Raw genomic sequence first — 21,783 nt, 5'->3', positions numbered from 1 at the left:
GCACTTTCTCCTCAGTTATTTAAAGACCCTGAGTGTTGGTCCAGCCGGAATTGAACAAACGACCCCCCGCGTGACAGCTGGTGCTCAACCAACTGAGCCACCAGTGCGCGGTGTAAACCGATGAGCGGTGTAACATCATCAAGCTTTCTCTTTACACCAGCACCAGCTTTTCTGTTTCTAAGACTGTTTTCATTAACTAGGTTGTTTGCTCTTCTGCATGCACGCATCACTTTATTGGGCGACTTCGGTGTATTTATCTTGTTTTGTAGCTAGCAAAAAAAACTGTTTGAACATTCAATAAATAAACTTGTTTATATTGTTTGTCGTACGACTCCGTTTTCAAATGCTGCGAACTACATTTGAATGGCATTTGACCACACAAACACAGCATTAAACGATTACAACATAATCTATTCAATACCATCTATATAAAACGTCCTCTTGGTTTTTTGGTAGGTTACTAGTTCCTCTTCTGCTGGAGACGCAGCCATCCCACAGGGACTTCGGAAAACCAAGTTTTGGCTATATTGTAAATCCAAAAGGAAAAAGAGCATTTTCAAAGAGGCTTATTTCAAAATGCGAAAGAATGACGAAACTAACAAGTCGTTTCAGAAAAGGTTCACCACTGAACGATCCTGTCAATACGATGTTTTACAATCAAAAGAGAATACCTTTATAAGTGTTCAAAAAAGAGAAAGTGATTTTTTCAAACCAGGATATCAGTTGAAGCCCAGTGATGGAAAAAGATTGAACTTCTTCATCAAAGAGCACAGACGCATCTTTGACAAGTTGAATGCATGGTCAAAGATTTGAAAGAACATGATTCCACGCTCTTCCAGCCTAATGGGCTTACCTCAAAGCAAGGAGACGAATTTGCTCACAATTTCAATGTGGAGTAAATCAAGAGCATTGAGGCTAAGCTGCTGAAGGTCAAGCAGGATATGGAAACGCTAGAAGAAAACAAGAGAAAAGTTTCCACACGATATATAGGGCATACATAAAGAACATATCAGGAAGAGGCGAAGAAAGAAAGAAACCCGAAGAAAATCAAATGAAATCAAGAAGAAGCGGTATGAAAATAACGTCAGTAACGAGTGTCTGGTGTCTGTGTTAAAAACCCGCTAGGCAATGATCTTGCAGAATGTCTTCTGTATCCTCCTTCCCTGGCCATCCCTGAAGAATGCGTCAACGTCGTAGATATTGCAGAATCACTGTTAATGACGAGATGCGCCATATATTGCACAGCTGTTGCAATCAAACCAAATCAAACCTCAAGCCAGAGGTTAGAAATGATGTGTACTGCATCTTGTTTCCTGAAGAGAATGCTCTGCCGAAGAAGAATGAAGGCGACTCCCACAGCAACACAAGCGACAAGGAAGAGCTTCAAGAAGATTAGCAGGGAAAATCAATGTTTTAACAGAAACTTTATTTCTTCAAGATAGCTTGCAGGTAGCCTTGGCTATTCTGGTCGAGCAACGGCTATGTTAACTGTATTGTATTGAGAAAAAAGATTCAAAAATCCAACAATACAGAGATGAAAATTAAGTAAATATAAAGATAGAAACTTTTTTTTTAGTTCATTAAGTTTGGTAGCTTTAAAGGAGAACGGAAGGCTAGGAGTTGTATTTTATATGGGAGCTTAAAACTACTGAAATAGCTTAGATTTGTAGTAAAAAGCAGGAAAAAGTGAATTTTGCCTTTCAAAAGTGACACAAAAAATCCAAACCCGTGGTCATTTTTCCAAATTGAACGTCCGCCATTTTGGACATCTTTTCTTCCGGTTACTTCCATAATAGGAATGCCCGCCGCCATGTTGTGACGTCACTGCGCACATGCATTTTTTTATGTCAACAAAATTTTGTACAGAATTTTGTGTCAGGTTGAAACTGAATTTAGCTTCGATTATGCCTGACATCAAGCCTTATTCTTTTGAACCTATGCAAGACAGTTCGGAGTCAGAGGAAGACGATGTTCACGACAGTCAAGATGAGCACCGTAGAGGAAATACATCAAGGTGTGCCATAGAGAAAGTACAGCGAAGAGCATGTAGAATTGCCCTTGGCCAAAAAACCGCATATAATAATTTGCCATCCGAGACTTATTTTGAACGTTTCGTTGAGCTTGGTTAATCCTCCAAGATAAGATTTAATCGCTGAGAAAGCAATAGATATTTTTCTCCTTGATGCCCTTCAAGTAGTGTGTGAACTTTATGTGTCTTTAGAAACAGAGGTTGTGACATCAACACAAGCAGCTAACTCAGGACTCAAATGAATTGCAAACGGCTTCATCCAAAATGTGATACACACTTTAATACCCACTAGCCACTCCTTAAGAAGCGGTTCTGTTTTAAGGGCAGTGGATGGAAACTTACCCTCTTTTGGAATATCTGACCGTTCTGTTTGAACAGCCAACTACGGCACATTTTGGAGGTGATGTTCTATGTGCACAGTGACGTCATGCTATGTGCCCAAGTCTTCAACATGGCTTCCAAAATGGTGGACGTTCAAACTGTTTTAGTACGGAGCTTTTTGCTGTTACAATGAGGTTAAATGGTAAGTTCACATCGTAAACCCTGCGATTTGATTACAACGTATCATGTGCTTTCGTAAGAACGACTTTTTAAAAATTGTTTTCTCGCCTTCCGCTCTCCTTTAACATTGTAGTCTGTAGCCGTGGAAATGTTATTAAAAGCAGACAGAACGTCTCTAATAGATTTAAAAACATTTTTTGTTTGTTTCTGTGGGGATATATTTTTTAAGAATAGTAAAATATATCCCATCTTAAAGCATTACTAAAATATTTTACGTGCCCCCCCCCCCCTTTCCCTTATTTTTTCAGATGGCCCCCCTTTAAATGTTTATATCGTTGTGGAACCATTACGTCCTTTGAGCGAAAATGGCCTCTTTGCATTTAAGGAAGAAATGGCAGGAGTAGCTGGAACAGATATATGGCACATTTCACCGTATTTGCACTCATTAGACATTCTTCATTTGCTGAAACAACAGTACCGCAGCAGCAGCAATACATAAATAATCGGCACTTTAGCTTCATAGACCCAATAAGGACAGTTTCATTTATCCGTTGCAAGGGGTTCACACAGGCCTTTGATCTATTTTTAATTGTAGTTTTCATCGCAAGCATCTGGGCACGTTTGTTCAAAAGCAGATGAAAGATCATCCCGGAAAATACATAAAGCCAAGGAGTTAATTTCTCTACTCCCAAATGCTCTTCAACGATATGTGAAAAAACTTTACATTGGAAGAAGTCAATCTTGAAGAAAAAAAACTTAACCAAAGGAAACGTTAAGCAAACATTTGAAAACATGAAAAAAAAGTTTATTTGCTAATCCTGAATTAAGTTAATCGGCTATCGAACCGCCCTGGCCCCAGTTTTTCAAAGGGTGGATTGCGCTGTCCACTGGATAAATCACTATCCATCGGATGACTCAATAGGTTTTGCTCGCGTTTATCCGCCGGATAGTGATTCATCCAGTACATAATGCTATCCACCCTTCGAACAACTGGACAATGGACTCGCTTTCAATTCCCAGGCCGCACTTATCTGCACAAGATATTGATTGAATTTTTCAGATCAGTGTGAGGATCATTTCGCAATTTAATTTCTAGCCCGTACTTTAATCATAAAAAACATTAATTTCATTTATCAGTCCTTTCATAGGAACAGATATGAGCCCAAATGATTGGCTTCACAGCTCAGTTGGTAGAGCATGGCACTGGCATGGCTGCCGTACAAAACGATCACAACACCACTTTGACCAGTTTTTCATGAACGGATAATTTTACGAGACCACTAGAAATGGCTGAAAATGCTATTTTTTCCCCTAAGAAAATGATGAATGCTTGTCAATTTTGAGATTTTTGGCGAAAACCTGTTCATAGAGACAAACGATAAACTACACAACAAATGAACTTTCTCTGTTTATTGAAGAAAACTGAAACAGAAAAGCAAAAAAAAAACCTCAGTGTATTGAAACGGTTGGTGCAGGTCTGTGAAAGAAGCAAGGGCCATTGAAGAAATTCATCCCAAAGAATTTTACATCGAAAGACCAACTTTGGCCAATCCCAACTGGAACTGCTTTTCAGCATCTGCTCTTCCTGCATAAAACATGGAAAGGCCCCACCCTGCAGCATACTGAGACCTGTTTAAATGGAAATATCTTTAATCATAATTTTCTCTGGTCGTCAGGTTAACATTTAGTCATGTGTCTGACCAGTTTTTATCATATTGAAATCAGATTTTTTTTGTTTACGCCTGTCATCATCTTACCAGGTCAGTATGTAAGCCTATAGGTGAGAAAAACGCGAGGTCAGTTGATGGATATTGAATTTAAATACTAAGACACATCACATTAGGACAAGGGGGAAAAGGAAAAATGATGTAAATATTTTCTTACCAAATATGAGATCGGCTCCAAAGTAGTGATTTTCAGTTAGCACTGTTAAGTCTTGTGTGAGTTTAAATTGTCCGTTTCCCGTATAGAAAAATAACTTGTCTCCAATTGCTCTCACGACACAACCAAAAACCACTTTCCACGGCCCACTGTAGTCTTATGCATTCTTCCCAATGGAAGTCACTTCCAGTGGATAGCTTACATCTTGTACCAGGGGCTGGTCACAAGCTCCTGCATTGCATCACTGTAGGAATTGAGAGGAGACAAATATTTCAATGGCGTTTTCATCACATGGCTCTTCTTCGTTTGTAATGTCAAGTGGCCTTCCTCAAAACCTGCTTGCGTAGGCAGAAATCTAGAAAACAAAATTTGAGAAAAGGTCAGTGGCGTCACCAGGCTGTGGACTGCCGATACATGTTTACATGCAAGAAGCCTGAAAAGACTTTAGAAGAAACTCACAGAGACTCATCACCAAAGAGCACACATTAAGATTGTGTGAAGGGCGGCATACAAAGACGCCTCCTGTATTCAATCATTTACATTAGATAAAGCAACACTCAAAGCCGGTACAGATGTGGAATGGCAGGGAACAAAAGGAAGAGGCATTTTTATGTCCACTCAAAATCTGCAAGAACACAGAGGGCATGACTTTGTTGGAGTTGAAAATCAGCTTACACCTAGTGCTTTTTAGAGCTATGAAGTGGCAGGTGACCAGTGTGAATGACAAACGGTCTCTGGTACGCACATATGTTCAGTCATTTGTTACTGTAACACCAGAGGATAAAGAGATTCTTGGCTCATCTGGAGCTGTTTGGGCATCAGAACAGATTCGCTTAGTTCAAGAATATCGTGCTGTATACTGTCTCCCCTCCCCCCTACCAACTGATATTCCAACATTGTTACTCAGGGTCCAGCATCATTGCTATCTTTATTCCTTCTCTTCTTCCCTGGACGACCATGACATTGATTTACAGTTTTTCACGTGCTATGAGGAAGAAAGGAAGATTCACCTTCACGATGGTCTGCATGATGCTATCCTCAGTTTAAGGGAAACCTGTGAGAATATTCAGATATTTAATGAAGTTGAAACGGATGCTTTAGTCCGTGGGGTAAAAGACCTTTTACGCCACACAGGATACCAGAGGATCCTGGTGAGCTTAACATCCTATGCGACAGCCTCTGCAATCAGGTAAAGAGATATCGAAATCACCCAGTTCCATACCCTAACATTTTAGAGTTGACAGATAAAAGAAGGGCCAGGAGCAGGAGTACATAATATCAAAGTTCAGGACTTTTTTGTACTTGTTTGTAAGTTGCTTGAATCGGATCATCATATACGGCTACACAGAGCACCGCATGACTCGGCTCAAAATGAGGCGGAACGCACTAATGCTGTTATCGCCAGAGCCTTCACAACCAGCAGACCAGTTGGACTTACAGTGTCACAAATGGACAGCATGACACTGAAAGAGGTTAAAGAACATTGCTCGTCATGGAAAATGGACAATAGTTGGACGTTGGCTTGAGAGGTCTCAGATCGAATTCATGATGAACCTGGGCCTGGGAAGCAGGATTTCCCTATATCTGTCTCTATTTATTCTAAGAACCAGCAGATCTTACATTTTCTTGCTAAGTATCTCGTTCAGTGGAAGAAGGTACCTGCTAGTAAGAGAAGCAAGATGTGCGGGAATGCGTTGTTTTTGAAGCTCCAAAAGTTAAAGGAAGATCATGTACGACAAGTGTACTACTGCTTAGAGTATCTGAAGTTTGCTTGTGAGCCGAATTGCGAGTCCTGCAAACAGGAAGGTTGGTCAGCAGGAGTTCCTGGGAATTGGTTTCCTGTTCCGGGTCTCAGTGACACCAGATACATTCCAAGCACAAGTGACCAAATCGACCAGCAGCTCCTAAGCATAAACTTCAAATGGTAACAAACTCCAAAAGGTGTGCCAGGAATTAATGGTTGACGAGAATGCCTGTAAAAGCTTTGTAGAATATCAGGAATTTCTCGCTTAGAAGGCACAAAAGAGAGCTTCTGAAAGAAATACTCTGCACAATTTACAGATCAGTGGAGGGAAAGCAACACTAATAGCTTGTGATGAAATGATATATGAAATCGATCATATATGAACTGCGGATGTGAAATCAAGTGAAGTTGAAGTCCTGAATTTTTCAGGCTTCTTTATGCAATTGCAACTACAAGGATCATAGTTTCACTTGATTTCATATCCGCAGTTCATATATGATCGATTTGATAAATCATTTCATCATTGATTCATTCCTCACCGAAACATTAGAACCCACAAATGACCAGCTCCCAACGGCAGTGGCTTCATAGCCCAGTTGTTTAGAGTGTCGCACCAGGGAACGGGGGGGGGGGGGGGGGGGGGTCAGAGCTAATTCACCTTTGTTGAGAGGAGGGGGGAGGGGTATTGTGTAATATTCCCCCCCCCCCCATAATTATTCCATAGTCCCTTAACTCTGAAATGGCTTTTTCCCTTTTCTGTTTGCTTGGTGAGGATTTGTTTTCTTTTACAACTCATGGGATTCAAGAATAATTCATTGCTTAACTAGTGAAACTCACAGTAAAATTCCACTTCACTTCGTGCTTCATGCGATATTGGTTTTCAGCCTGAAATTTACTCGTTAAGCAATGAATTTATACAAGAAAGCCAAGAAAATGATTTAATTAAGCAATAAACAGAAACACTGCTGTCAATTCAAATTTCAGTAACCCTTCAGCTAGTGAGAATAAAGGACCCAGGAGATCCGCTTTTATGCATGGCTTAATCTACATATTATTAATTAATTTTTTTATTGGAACATTTTTGGAACAAAGTTAACCCCAAGAGCTCGACAGCTCATAAAGAGAGCTTTCTTCTCAAAGTCATTAATTATTAGGCAATCTGAGAGTCCCAGTTTGGTCAGTTGCATGTATCCTGACACCCAATGACACCACAGATTAAAAAAAAAACGCCCGCATTAGTTCAAAAACTGATCAAGACACTTGACTTTAAATCAACCTTTATGCTAATAAACCTAAGGAAAAAACATGCATTTCACCTTTCCCGAATGGGTAGCATTAAAGTATGTTAATTAATGCATGTAATTAATAGTACACACTCATTGGCTAGCCACATTTCTGACGTCTTCAGCAGAAGTGCTTCAGGTAACTCAGTCGTTAGACCAACTTTAGCAATAGGCGTTGCCTGCTGTTATCTGTCCAAAATCCGCTCCTCCTTTCACTCCAGGCCACTCTATAGATCTTCAGTTGTCTGAAAAACTCCGCATTTTCATTTCTCAGCTCCTAGTCCATTCAAGAGCTTAGTCGTGGTGACAATCTCTTTTCATCAGGACTCTTGTTAGAACTTGTTTAATCACAATATCATTTGCCATGGCAGCTTCAAGGCCAAAACGATCAGTTAAACAGTCACTCAACCCGGGTTTTGTTTACAAGCTTCCTGGCTTGGTTTCTCCAACAGGAATTGATATGCGTTCGTTACCATCTGATTCCGCCAACTTGGTTGCTCCCAGCCCAGCGACAACAACGCCAAAGGTGTCAAAGAAATCTGCAAAGCCCTTTAAGATTCAGGATCAATTGGAGTCGGAGAGTTTGAAGCAACCATGCGTTGCCACAAGGTAGACTGAACTGGGGTCAATAGGCCTTTTTAGAGTTCCCCGCGCCATCTTGGAATCGTAAGCAGTAAACAAGACAATTGTTAAGGAGAATGAATTCCTAAAATCATCAGTTAAGGCACTGAGAAAATTACAATCTACCTGTAATGATATGGAGCAATACCTACGACAAGAATGTGTGGAGATTCAAGGGATACCTGTCTCTGAACAAGAAGACACCAACAAGATCGTTATGAAAATAGGCAAATTAATGGGTATTGAAATAAAAAAGGATGATCTATCGGTCTCCCACTTCCTACAAGCCACAAGTACAAAGTGAAAAAACTGTACTTGGTATCATAGTCAAATTCGCTCAATGTGATGAGAAAGACAGATTCTATAAGAGCCGAAAGCTTCTCAAGGACTGTACTACTTGTGGTCTTGGTTTTCCATCTGAAAGCTGTATTTTCATTAACGAGAGCTTGACAGAAGGAAATAAAGAACCTTTCAATGGGTCTGTAAAGACCAAGAAGGAACTAAAGTTCTTATACAACCCAGGATAGTCCTTTCATACCTATCAACAACAAGGATGGTTTGAAAAAGCTATATCAAAGATGAGTAAAATAACTGTGATTTTATAATGTAATAGCATCCTGTTTACATTGCCCCTGTGGGGAAAATAATAATGAAATTAATGAAATTTATGCACATAGGTCCGCTGAGATGAGAAATTTGCCATTTCTTAGCAGTACCTCCCCAGCCTCAAAAATTCCACATCTTACAAATGTAGCCATTCAATATATAGATTTAGCCAAGCCTAAAAGCGGAGATCCCTGGTTATTTATTTTAACTGCCTGTAGGGTTTGTGAAAATAAGAGGTTTCGAATTGTCCATGTTTTGATGTTTCCGGTGCTGCTTTAATAATTAACTCATTTTCTTTGCCTTTTTCTATAGAAAAATTCATTGCCTAACTAGTGAATTCCACGGTAAATTTTACGCTAAAAACCGATATCGCGTGAATCAGGAATCAATGTGTGACATTGGTTTTTCCAGTGAAATTTACTTTGTGTAATCCACCAGTTTGGCAATATTTTTTTCTTGAACCGAATGAGTTTTAAAAGAAAACAAGCACATCTTCAGCGAGCGAATGCAAAACAAAAAAAAAAACAATTCAGAGTCAACTGACAATAGCTAGGGAATAGTAATCATGCTAAAATTAGAAGCCATCAATACTACTTTGTCAGTTCAAGGTCAAAGAAGAGTTTTACTGATGTACTTTATTCCACTTTATCTCTGAAAACAAGATCATTCACATTGTTATGTATTTCATCGAAACACGGCAGGTTGGCTTGGTATAAGAATCGGCAAACTACAGCAATGCAACCAAGAAAGGACAACAACAGTTAAATAATGTTTGGGCGCTTTAAACAAACTCCTGAAAACACAAGCTACTGAGATTTCCCCCTAATTTTATCAGAACTCGTTGTGAATATGTGTTTATAACATAAGGGCAACATTTTCTTGTCACTGTCGAGGCACAACGAAACCCAGTTGGGCATACAGATTAAAAAAGCACTTGTTTGGCTGCATTTTAGAGGAAAACAAACAAACAAATCAACTTTTTCTTTATGTCCAGAAGAGTACAGATTAATTCCAGTTGACAATAAAAATTCGATTCTCATCCCTGAACAAAGGAACAACCGATCAAACCAACTTTTAAAAATACACATCCACTTTAAATAACACATCCGTAAAAATAACAAACGGTTTAGTGCCCAGGGAAAGAATTTGTGTGCTAAGTATGAGCTATTACTGGTATTCTGTTTTGTCGTTGTCGTTGTCGTTGTCGTTCTCTTTCGCTCAGTCCTTTCGTTTCTGTTTTAGACATAGGTCCTCCAGGCATCATGTAACGTTATCAGAGCTTCTAAAGATATGCCAAAAATTGCAATACAGAGAAAAAAGCAGTTCTGAGCAAATTAAAAATAAACAGTCAGCTTTAAGGTTACATCCCGCCGATGCTTGACTTGAATAACTGCGTAGCCACCAGTGTGGACCACGGATATCATGATATCTCAAACTGGATTGAAACCGGTGAAAAATGCAGAAAGAAACATCTTCCAAACCGTTTTCCACCTGACCACTAAAAGCGTTGACTGTGTAAGAAGTTTTGTTTATATATAGTACGGCCGCGTAGACACGTCGAGCCACATAAAACGCGTGAAAAATTAAGCCTCACTTATGTTCAGGTTAACCTGGGTTGAGCCTGCAATCCAATTGAAAACTAGTACCTGGTCAGCGGTCAACTTACAAAAAAAAAAACAGCTGACCTCGGTGAGCTCTAAACTTGAGCCCACGATATGGTCACATGATACTGGTCAGTGCATACCTTGTTTTGACAGGTGTCAATTAATCAAAAGATGGATGTCCAATATCAAAGATGTATGCTGTAAACTAGCACAATACTGGTCACATTGGCATACATGGATGGCATACATGGATGGGTATATGTACGGATGTTCGTGACGTCATGACTATAAAACCAAATTTTCTCGCATCAATGGGTTACCATATTTTCTTAACTATGGTCCTCGGCGTGCGTGGAGCTTTGCTATAAATATATGCACATTTAGATAATAATTTTGGATATTACACCAGTCATGAATTTCAGAGTAACAAGGGCATAATTGAGTGCTTATCAAATGATAAAGCATTTTCTGCTTTGCATTGTAATATGTGACAGTGCAAAAGGAAAACATACCTTAACTCTTATTCGTTAAACGGGCAAAAGCATTAAGCATCCATTAGAAAATTCTCTTAAAAACATTACAGGCGTTAGGCCAACTGTTAGATGTTAGGATCAGGCCGTTAGAACGGAGATTGCAACCGTTAGCCGAAGATGTGCGTTCGTTAGCCGTTAGCATCAGGTGGTTAGACAGGACAACATAACCATTAGCAAAAACTCTGTAGCACAGCTAGAGAAGCAGTGTGGATCTGTTAGAATAAACTAGCAACCCTTAAGGGGATAACAATTCCGTTAGAATGGCACAACGCGTTGAAGTATGATACGAAGCTCTTTACATTTGTCAATATTTAATTTGACTCTGTTCCTGTTGGACCATTCAGCTACTTCCTCGGCTATAGTTTGTGCATTGCTCACTTGTCCTTTCCTAGTTATCTCAGATGCCGTAGTGTCATCTATGTATTTCCAAATTGAAGCGTTATTAATTCCTAGGTCATTAATCAGGATTAAAAACAATCATGGACCTAGTTTGGTCCCTTAAGGCACACCGGAAGGAACTGTGCTCCACTCTGATACACATCCCTTAGTGAGTTTGATTCAAGGAGATGCAAGGAGATGTTTCTTCACTTATATGGACTGAATGATTCACGATTTCGACGGCTGAAGGAACACTATCAAAATTATGGTATTTGTCCCAGAATTCATGGTAACACTAAACGTTTACCCGAAAACACGCTATCTCAGTGTATGGTAGAAGGGGTCCGCACATTCCTGACCAACTACATTGAGGAAAACGCAATCTCCCTCCCAGGAAGAATACCCGGGTTCAAAAATGATGACATCAAAGTCCTGTCATCATCCGTATCAAAGATTGGCGTTTGGCGAGTGTATGAAGCAGCGTGCGCAGCTTCAGATGTACAAGCAGTGAGCTACAGGAAATTCTTACAGCTGTGGGACCAGTTTCATCCTAACATGGGCATTTAAAAACCAGCAACTGATCTCTGCCTTACCTCTCCAAGAGAGAAAAGGCAGAATTTGTAAAAGCCCATCAGTATCATCTAAACTGTGCACAGTCTGAAAGAGAATACTACAGAATCTCATGTATCAACTCCGAGAATGCTCTAGAAATGATTGACACTGAAACAGTACTTGACCCTGAAAGCCGTCACTTGGAGACTAGTTTCGTAACTTCAAAAGGTACCGCTTTTCGCATGCTCTGTCAAGAAAGCGTAATCTTTTGTGAATCAACGGCTAGATAATACAGTTACTTTAAAAAAAAAACTCCAGAAAAAGTCATTGTGTAAAATAAGTACAAGCAACAAATCCATTTCAGTAAAACACGGCAATAAAGAATGTTCATCCCGACTGGCGAGTTACACCCGCTTTCTTTCAGCATGCCATCTCTCGACATGCTATGTAACCTGGCCTACGACAAAAATGTAAACACAACGGAGATCTTTACTGTCGAACTCGACTTCTAGTCGTCAAAGATGGATTTATTTGACATCAAACTAAGGCTAGGAGTATCAACTGAAGAAAACATTCTGTAAGAGATAAATCGACTGTTTTGAATGTTTACCTCTTTCAAATATTTACTGAGCGATATATCCCGTAAATCAGGAAACATGGAAAGGTGACAATCTTCGTCATTCATTTGTGGTCAGTAATTATTATTTAGTTGTTATTTGTTCCGCTAATAACCGAACAAAATGCCAGTTTCACAGTTAAAACGTTCTTTAATGGACAACCGTTTAACGGCCCTGCTCATCCGTTAGAACAAATTGCGCAACCGTTAGAACACTTTCTTCATCCAATAGGCATACTTACTTAGCCGTTAGAACGCTTTTATCATCTGTTAGCCACAACTAGATAACCGTTAGAACCTTAGGACAAACGTTACAATGCTATGAAGGCTGTTAGCTATCCGTTAGCTATCCGTTCATTAGTGAACGTTTAACGGATAAGCGTTAAGGTATGTTTTCCCGTTCACAGTCTCATATAAGAAGTTTAGCAGCCAACCATGACAATTTTCTAAATATGACATCTTAGCTAAATTACAAATTCCCTTTAATCGGCCTCTCTGAAACTAAAATGTCACATGATAGGGAACCTTTACTTAATCTCAACATAGCTGGATATGATTTTATTTCTGAACCTAGTCATTCCAATCCAGGAGGCGTCCCATTTTATATCCAGAACAATCTTAAATATATTAGCAGATCACAATTTACAAAATCTACTTATGACTTTGAAACATTATGGACTGAAATTGATTTTGGTAACCAGCCTAATCTTATTTGTGGAGTGATCTACAGACACCCTAATAGCAATTTAGATAACTTCATGGACTATATTAATTCAACAATTGAAAGCATTAATTGAGAGAATAAAATTTGTATATTTATGGGTGATTTTAATATTGATATCTTTAAAATCGATACTCACACTGATTCGGAATTCTTTATTAATTTATTGGGCTCATTCTTCTTTCAGCTTCAGATTTTTCAACCAAAAAGGATCACTGACCACTCTGCTACATTGATTGATAACATATTTCTTAATTCAATAGAACATTACATTATAAGTGGGAATTTGATATATGACCTAACAGATCACTTGCCAAATTTTGCCAGATTTACCATCAGGCACAAAACTCTACAAGAGAGATTACTCTAATTTCAGTGAGACTGCATTAGTTGATGATATTAGCTCAGTTGATTGGCAGTTCATTCTTCAAGGTGAAGCAGATCCATCCAGGATGTTTGACTCTTTCTGTAAGGAATTAACTAGAATTGTAGACAAGCACATCCAATTAAACAACTTTCTAGAAGAGAATTAAAATCTTACTCCAAGCCATGGATAACTAGTGCAATCAAGACTTCAATTTGTCGGAAGAATGCGTTATACAAAAAATATCTTAAGACAAAATCTACATATTATCATTGCAAATTTAAAAAGTATAGAATATGCTCAATCATTTATTAAAAGATAGTAAAAGACTGTATGACAGTAATTATTTTCTAGAGAATATTAACAATAGCAAAAAGATATGGAATGGAATCAAAGAAATAGTTCACATTAAAGCGAAAATTAACCAGAAAACTGTGAAAATTGTCCAAAATGAAACTGAACTGACTGACCCAAAACTGGTGGCAAATGCTTTTAACAATTACTTTGCAAATGTTGGAGTTAACTTGGCTACTTTAATTCCTGCAATAAACGAGTCCCCATTAGATTATCTTAAGAATCCTTCAACTAATAACTTCTATTTATTTCCTATTACTCCTACTGAGATTGAAACTCAAATTTAAAATCTGGTAAAGCTGCCGGCCCATACAGTATACCAGGAAATATCCTTAAAATTGTTAAAAGTGTTATATCATTTCCATTAGCAGCTTTATATTCAACAATTCTATTTCATCTGGGATTGTTCCAGATAACTTTAAAGTTGCTAATGTAATTCCTATCTACAAAAACGATTCACAGACCAATCTCTCTAATTATCGCCCTATTTCCCTACTAAAAAGAAACAGTATTCTTTAAGGGACAATTTGATTTTCGAGCTAAACACTCAATTGACTATGCAATTCTTAGTATAATTGATAAGGGTGATCTGTCTTGTGGATTATTTCTAGACTTTAGCAAGGCATTTGATACCGCAGACCATGATATTCTAATTGATAAACGTGAATACAATGGAATAAGAGGTATAGCTAAAGACTGGTTTAATTCATATCTCAAAAACCGTAAACAAAAGGTTACAGTAAATAGTGTAACATCTGATCTTGTCACAGTCCTATGTGGCATTCCTCAAGGATCAGTTCTTGGGCCAATTTTGTTTTTACTAAATATTAATGATTTTTATCATTGTTAAAAAATTCTACAATTTCATCTATTTGCTGATGATGCCAATCTGTTCTATAGGCATACAGATATTGATACTCTAAAACATAACAAACGCTGAATTAAATAATGTAAATATATGGCTCTGCTCTAATAAGCTTGCACTAAATATAGAAAAGTCAAGTTTCGTCATATTTCACCCTCCTCACAAAGAGTGAACTAGTAATTTCAGCTTGATGATAAATAACGTGTGTCTGAAGCAGGAAAGATATATTAAATACTTTGGTATAGACTCAAATTTAACATGGAAACCACAGGTCGAGTATATTTCAAAAAAGCTAAAGAGAAGTCTCGGAATATTATCTAAAATTCGCCATTATGCAGACATCACTATCTTAATTCTGCTAGATAAACTTTGTTTATCATAGTTTAAAATTTCCGACGTTATCTCTGCGGTAGAAAATTGTGTTATCTGAGGTATGTATAGGGTTACTATACTAATGCGTATTTCACTGATCCTGAGTGTCAGTTTTATTTAGCGAGCATTTGTGAAACATTAGAGCTGTAAGTTTTAGCTAAAAGGATGTCAAAATTTGAATTTTCTGTGTGGTGCGAGGCAAACGGAAGCTTTAAGGCTGCTAATACCGTCCTACATTGCCGAGCTTGGCCTCACAAAGGGGCAAACTAAGCTGCTGGCCAAAGCCGTGATAGGGATGAGAGCAGCTGATTTGACCTTGAAACCAGCGGACACTAAACCCATCACAACAACTAGCCTTGCGAAAGACCAAGGTCTCGACGAGATTCTATGAAACTGGACAACGGTGGAGGGCTAGATGCACTACTTAGCTGCCGCGGCCTTCATGATTTAAAACAAAGCCTCCACTCAGCCACTCCAGTAGCAAGCCAGCCTCAGGGTGACCCGACTAGAATGGAGTTAAACCCACATGTATAACTCGGGAAACCTACTTCACCAGGTAAACAGGACGAGAAACCCCTGCTCATTCCTGATTTTGTTGATGCTTATTCTGGATCAACAGAACCAGAAGAACAAGAGATAGGTGCGGGTGGCGGAGCTCAGGTGATTGTAAGAGCGTTTACGCAAAAAACACCGTCCCTTGAAAACATTACCCTCTCCCAATGGAAGGGGGCAAGCATGAAAATCCTAAATTCGCTTCTCTTGCGCAACAACTTGGATAGGAAATCAATCCAGGACTACCTTGCCTACATCCTCAAGGTCTCCAAGCTGACTGAAGACCATACATGGCAGTTTGTCATTCTATAACACAACGAGTATCGGAAACTCAACACCGCCATGGGTATCGCTGGGGTAGCGACTCTCAACAGTTGCACACGCGATTCTTAAAGAAACGACAGGGAACCGTGTCAAGCTATGCTTCCTCTGCAGGAACAAGGACAAGCAAACCGTCGACTGAAGCACCAATTTGCAAGGTGTATAACACCAGCAGGATGCCACTGGCCACGATGCAAAATCCCAACACATCTGTATTGCACCAGGGTGTGGTAAGAAACACCCCGAGTTTACACACCTCTATGGCTCGGCACAAAATCCTGTTGCCCCACAATGACATAATACGACAGCTCTTCATCCTTTTCCATTAAACATTGACGTTTGGACTAACGAATTGCACCAAGACACCGACAGAGACTTCTTACTAGATGGAATTATGAAGGGTTTTCAAATCATTCCTGACAATGTACAACTAACCGACATTGGTGTGAACAATTACCGCTCTGCCACGGACTCAACAGTATGGCCACAAGTCAAAAGGCAATTCTTAACTGAAATAGAATGGGGAAACTATGTTATCACAACCAAAAACCCACTAATGTTACCGCCCTTGGGGCAATACCGAAACGAGACTCCAATGACATTCGTCTTATCCATGACTGCAGCCGACCCGACTTGACAAGCTTAAACTCCTACGCAGACTGCGAACACTATTCCTACGGGATGGCGGACAAGATCACAGCAAATATAAAGCAAGGAGCCTTTATGGCGAAAATTGATCTGAAAAGCGTGTACCGCTACGTACCACTTCCTCCATCAAATTACCAAGCAATGGGTTTGAAATGGAAATTTAACAACGCTAACTCTTTTACATATCTGTATGACACTAAACTCCCGTTCGGAGCAAAACAGAGCCCCGAAATCTTTCACCGCCTCACACAATCGATCACGCGAATGTCACGACGTGGCTTCTTTGTCGTTGCTTACTTAGATGATTTTCTCATAATATCCGAGAGCGAGCATGACTGTTGGACAGCCTTCTGGGAACTCCTTACTTTACTAGGACGATTAGGACTAACAGTAAATTGGAACAAAGTGGTTTATCCTTGCCAGCGTCTGACATATCTGGGCATTGAAATTGATAGAAAGCGTAGGCAACTTAGGTTGCCTGATCACAAATTGTGAGACATCCAAGCTCTTCTAAGTCAAACATCAGCGAAATCTAAATTTTCGAAGCGAGAGTTAAAGTCTGTGGCGGGAAAACTGAATTTTGCAGCATGTGTAGTCTATGGTGGGCGTACGTTCTTGCGGCGCAGCATTGATGCACTTAAGGCGTTAATGTGACCTTATCACAGGAAACGAATGACACAAACTATGCAGAACGACCTCTTGTGGTGGGAAGATTTCATGGAGATCTTCAATGGCAGAACATCCTTTGTCTCCACTGAACCCACGTTAACTGCCGAATTTTCCACTGACGCCAGTCTTGTAGGTGGTGGTGGCAATTATCAGCGAGACTGGTAACTGGCAATCTGACTTTCCGCATTTACAAAGCTGTCATATCAATGAACTAGAACTATTTACTGTCCTGTTAGCCCTCAGGAGATGGGTCCACAATTTTCACATAAATGGATCGTTATCTATACTGAAAATACAGTCACAAAATCTTGGCTTAACAAAGGAACTAGTAGATCGGAGAGGACAATGGTCTGGTTGAGAGAAATTTTCTGGATATCCGCAGTACACAACTTAAGAATTACATCTTGCTTCATTCAGACGATCGAAAACACCACTGCCGACACACTATTACGCTTACACAATCACCTGAGTGCCGACAACTTCCTCTCTCTGCTTCACTCTGGATCAATCACAAACGAGTTTATTAATCTGTCATCAACTTCTCTTTCTGTGATTCCAAGACAGGTCCAAATGGCACTCAAGAGCGGGCCCTAGATGAAGAATGTGCACGCTATAGAGGCAAGGCTTTTGCCGATACTACGAGGGCCACGTACAAGTTGCAGTTTTGTGCATATTTACGGTTCTGTTTGTACTTTGGATGCAACATCGTTCCATGCTCAACACTGACACTACTAAGATATGTGACCTTTCTGTCACGCACCCTGTCGCCAAGCAGCATTTCGAATTATCTTAACATTGTACGGCTAAATTCATCTGCAGTATGGATACCCTAACCCCCTAGACAACACGTTACTTAAATTCCACTATTGGGGCCAAAGCCAAAGCTCCAACGCGCTTGCTACATCAATACAGTAACTTTAATTCAATGCTCGCAGTTCATTAACTAAAGCGAGCATCGAATTAAAGTTACTATGTCGATGTAGCAAGCACGTTGGAGCTTTGGCTTTGGTCCCAATATTCGTTGAAACGTTGTATGACTTTTAAAATGGAACAAACTAAACCAAGAGACGATAAAACTTATAACGAAACAATGTTGACTCTCCGAAGTACAAAATGAGAATGAATTTTTAAGCAAAGCTGCGAATTTATACTAATGAACTAAACAAAGCCAAAATTATGCAGGGAAAACTAAAAGAATAATGATTACGAAAACGACATATAAGCGTGAAAGAAAGTAATTTTAAAAACAAAGGGTAACAAAATATTCATTCAAAAATGCGGCAGCGACATCTGGCTCCCCTAAGTGTTTCTAGCCTCTGAAAAAACTCTTAACAGACTGAAGCTTTAAAAGAAAGCAAAATACACAAAGCTTCAGTTATGTCACTAAAGGCTCCTCTGACTGGGATTTTAAACCCTGGTCATCGGGCGTTTTTTCAAGCATTAGGACAAGTTTGTGGAGTGGACAATCTAGTGTTGTTCCCGTAGTGACTCTGACGGAATGCACGTTTCCTTCTGCATCGGGATAGGTGTCGACTATTCGGGCCATAGGCCAATCGTTTCGGGCGGCTCGATCATCTGCGATGAGGACCAGCCACGCAGTGAGAATTGAGCATACAGAACGGATTTGGCGCTCCCACACGCCACCCATGTGGGAAGCAGAGGGAGGGTTTCGCTTCCATTGTACCCAATCAGCCTTGAACTCTCTGCATAAGCTTCTCTGAATTGAGCCGCTATCCATCTCTTCTAGAACTCTTCGCAATTCTTCCTCTGCCCCAACAAGATTTGTATCCCGATCAGATCTGATCTCACGCACTGACCCTCTTCTTGCAACAAAGCGTCGTAGAGCATTCAGAAAGGAATCAGTTTCTAGCGAGTTCGCAGTCTCGATGTGCACGTCCCGACTTGATAAGCAAGTAAACAACGCACCATAACGCTTCGTTTCCTTGCGTCCTTCTTTGATAAAAAACGGGCCAAAGTAATCGACGCCACAATACGTAAATGGAGCGGCTGGTGATAATCTTTCTTTGGGAAGATCGGCCATCTTTTGCTCACTGATTACACCACGAAGCCCAGGACATGTCACGCACTTTGAGATGAAGTGCCTTACAACGGAATTGGCGTTGATGATCCAATATTTGCCCCTAAGCGCGCCCAAGGTGATGCTTCGACCGGAATGGCCAACCCTTTCATGTGTGTCACGAATAACAAGATTCACCACGAAACTCTCCTTTGGGAGGATAACCGGGTGTTTGAAATCATCTGGAAACACTTGTGATTTGCCAAGTCTTCCCCAAACACGCAGCAAGCCATTCTTGTCTAGAACAGGATCAAGTTGATACAATGTGCTAGATTTCTTGATTTCTGCTTTTCTGGCTCTTGAAAAATCACGACTCTCCTGACAGTGCTCTCGATGGATCTTCTGTAATACTTCAAGCTCCCTAGGAAACGCACTATCTTGTACCAGTTGGAGAATGGTTTTCTCTGCGCGCTGCATTTCTTCAACCGTGAATGATTCGTGACTCGTGTCTTTAATGGCTGCATTTCTCGTTCTGTGTGCTTTGTCTGTCAGCGGTAACTGCTTGTGGGTTAATAATTGCTTGAGGCGAAGTATCCAGGTGATGCACCTCTTCATGCGATGCCAGTTACTGAAACGCGCAAGCCTCGTCAGGATGTCTGCCTTTTCGTCGACACAAGTAGTTAGCACTTGAACTTTCTTGACATCAGGATCATTGTTGAGGACGCTATTCAGGACACAAGGAGGCTCGGGCCATTCACTTTCAGATAACCATAAGAAATTGGGGCTTTGATCCAACGTTGCTGATCAGATAATTGATAACCATTCAGACCACGCAATGCATCATCAGCCGGGTTGTTGTTGGATTCAAGATACCTCCACTGAGCAGGATCTGTTTGATCTCGGATACTTTGCACGCGATTTGCTACAAACACATGGAAACGCTTCGCTTCGTTTCGTATGTACTTCAATACAGTTGTGCTATCGGTCCAGTAGGTCTCACTATCAACGGGATCAACTAGCTCTCTGGAAACCATTCCACCTATTCGAACAGACATAGTCGCGGCTGTAAGCTCGAGACGCGGAATTGTCATGGCTTTAAGTGGGGCTAGGTGGGACTTCCCCATCAGAAACGAACAGTGGATGTTACCCTTGTCGTTTTCAATCCGTAGATACGTCACTTGGCCGTAACCAATGGCACTTGCGTCTGAGAAATGGTGGATTTGCCTTGAAATAACAGAACCGAAATTATCAGGCTTGACACAACGGTCCATTCAGAAGTGCTCCAGTGCAGACAACTGACTTCTCCAATTCTCCCAACCTACGTGAAACTCATCGTCAATCTCATCATCCGAGTCTAACTTCGTACGGCAGAGATCTTGCAAAATTTTCTTTGCAGTCAATAAAAAAGGCGCAGCCATCCCCAGTGGATCAAAAATAGAACAGATGGTGGAAAGAATACCTCGGCGAGTGAGTGGCTTGTCCTTGAGGATGATTCGAAACCCAAACGTGTCTGATTCTACAGCCCACTGCACCCCAAGGGCTCTTTCAACTGGTAGAAAATTACTGCTTAGGTCCAAAGCTCTCAATCCTTGGGCACGTAAGTCCTGGCACGCTCTCCAACACCCTTCTTCTATTGCAAACAATCTTCGATAGGTTGAAGCCTCCATGAGCACATGCAGAGCGTACACCACGTATTCTCTGAATAGCCTCTTCTTCTGACTTTCTTCCGAGCGTAGACAGTCATCTACATAAAAATTCTTCCTCAATACTTGTCTTAAGGCAAAATTGGAAGAACTAGGGGAGGACACAGCTCCAAACAGGTGCACATTCATCTGATATTCTGCGAGGTCTCTGTGGAGGTTACCACTCGGCCACCAAAAGACAACCCTGATCTTGTTTGGTTTCCTAGGATGGTAGACACCATGATGAGGTATATACCACAGTTGACCTGACTTGGCGGGAGCTCGATCTTCTGGCACCTTTCTAGCAAATCCCTTACGGATGATGTCATTCATAAAGTTAACGTAGCCTTCGTAAAATTGGCTGTTTCTTGTAAACTTTCTTTTCAGCCAGCATGCTCTTTGCAACACCTGCTCTCTGTTGTCCGGAAAACACACATCGTCAGAGTGAAAGGGTAGAGTTATCTCGTAGTGGTTGTCATCTGTGCATCCAATGCCTTGATCGACATTCTTAAGAAATTTCTTGTCTTCTTGTAAGTACTGTTGACTTTTCTCGTCAAATCTTTCGTGGAAGTCTAGTTCGAAAATCTTGTTCAAAGCCAGTGGCACCATAATTTCTTTAACTTTGTCCTCTATTGCAAAATGATGGCCAAGGAGCTTCTCTGATCCTACTTCAAAGGCAGCTATTCTATTGCAGTCGACTTCCTGCTGCTGTGTTGGTCATGTGCAGCGCCCCAACTATTGCCCATCCCACAAAAGTCTTTAACGCATAGGGACCACCGTTTGCACTCCCTAGGATGTCCATAGGTTCAAGGGCCTTTGGACAGTTTGATCCAATGAGAAGACCAACTTTCGCACCGTGGAGCTTAGAGG

The 21,783-nt window shown here is 40.4% G+C and overlaps 2 protein-coding genes across 2 annotated transcripts; both read right to left on the bottom strand.

Moving 5' to 3' along the window:
- Nucleotides 1-19,959: 19,959 nt before the first annotated feature.
- On the bottom strand, nt 19,960-20,502 carry LOC138056435 (uncharacterized). Its single transcript, XM_068902225.1, has one exon. It carries the CDS (start codon nt 20,500-20,502, stop codon nt 19,960-19,962), a length of 543 nt encoding a protein of 180 aa, XP_068758326.1.
- Nucleotides 20,503-21,522, bottom strand: LOC138056429 (uncharacterized). The gene has a single exon (XM_068902218.1). The coding sequence runs from the start codon at nt 21,520-21,522 to the stop codon at nt 20,503-20,505; it is 1,020 nt and encodes a 339-aa protein (XP_068758319.1).
- Between the last annotated feature and the right edge of the window lie 261 nt (nt 21,523-21,783).

The sequence above is a fragment of the Montipora capricornis genome, chromosome 1, assembly GCF_036669925.1.
Source record: "Montipora capricornis isolate CH-2021 chromosome 1, ASM3666992v2, whole genome shotgun sequence".
NCBI lineage: Eukaryota > Metazoa > Cnidaria > Anthozoa > Scleractinia > Acroporidae > Montipora > Montipora capricornis.
Note: the sequence above shows the minus strand (reverse complement) of the source record. Positions and strands in the feature narration are given on the sequence as shown.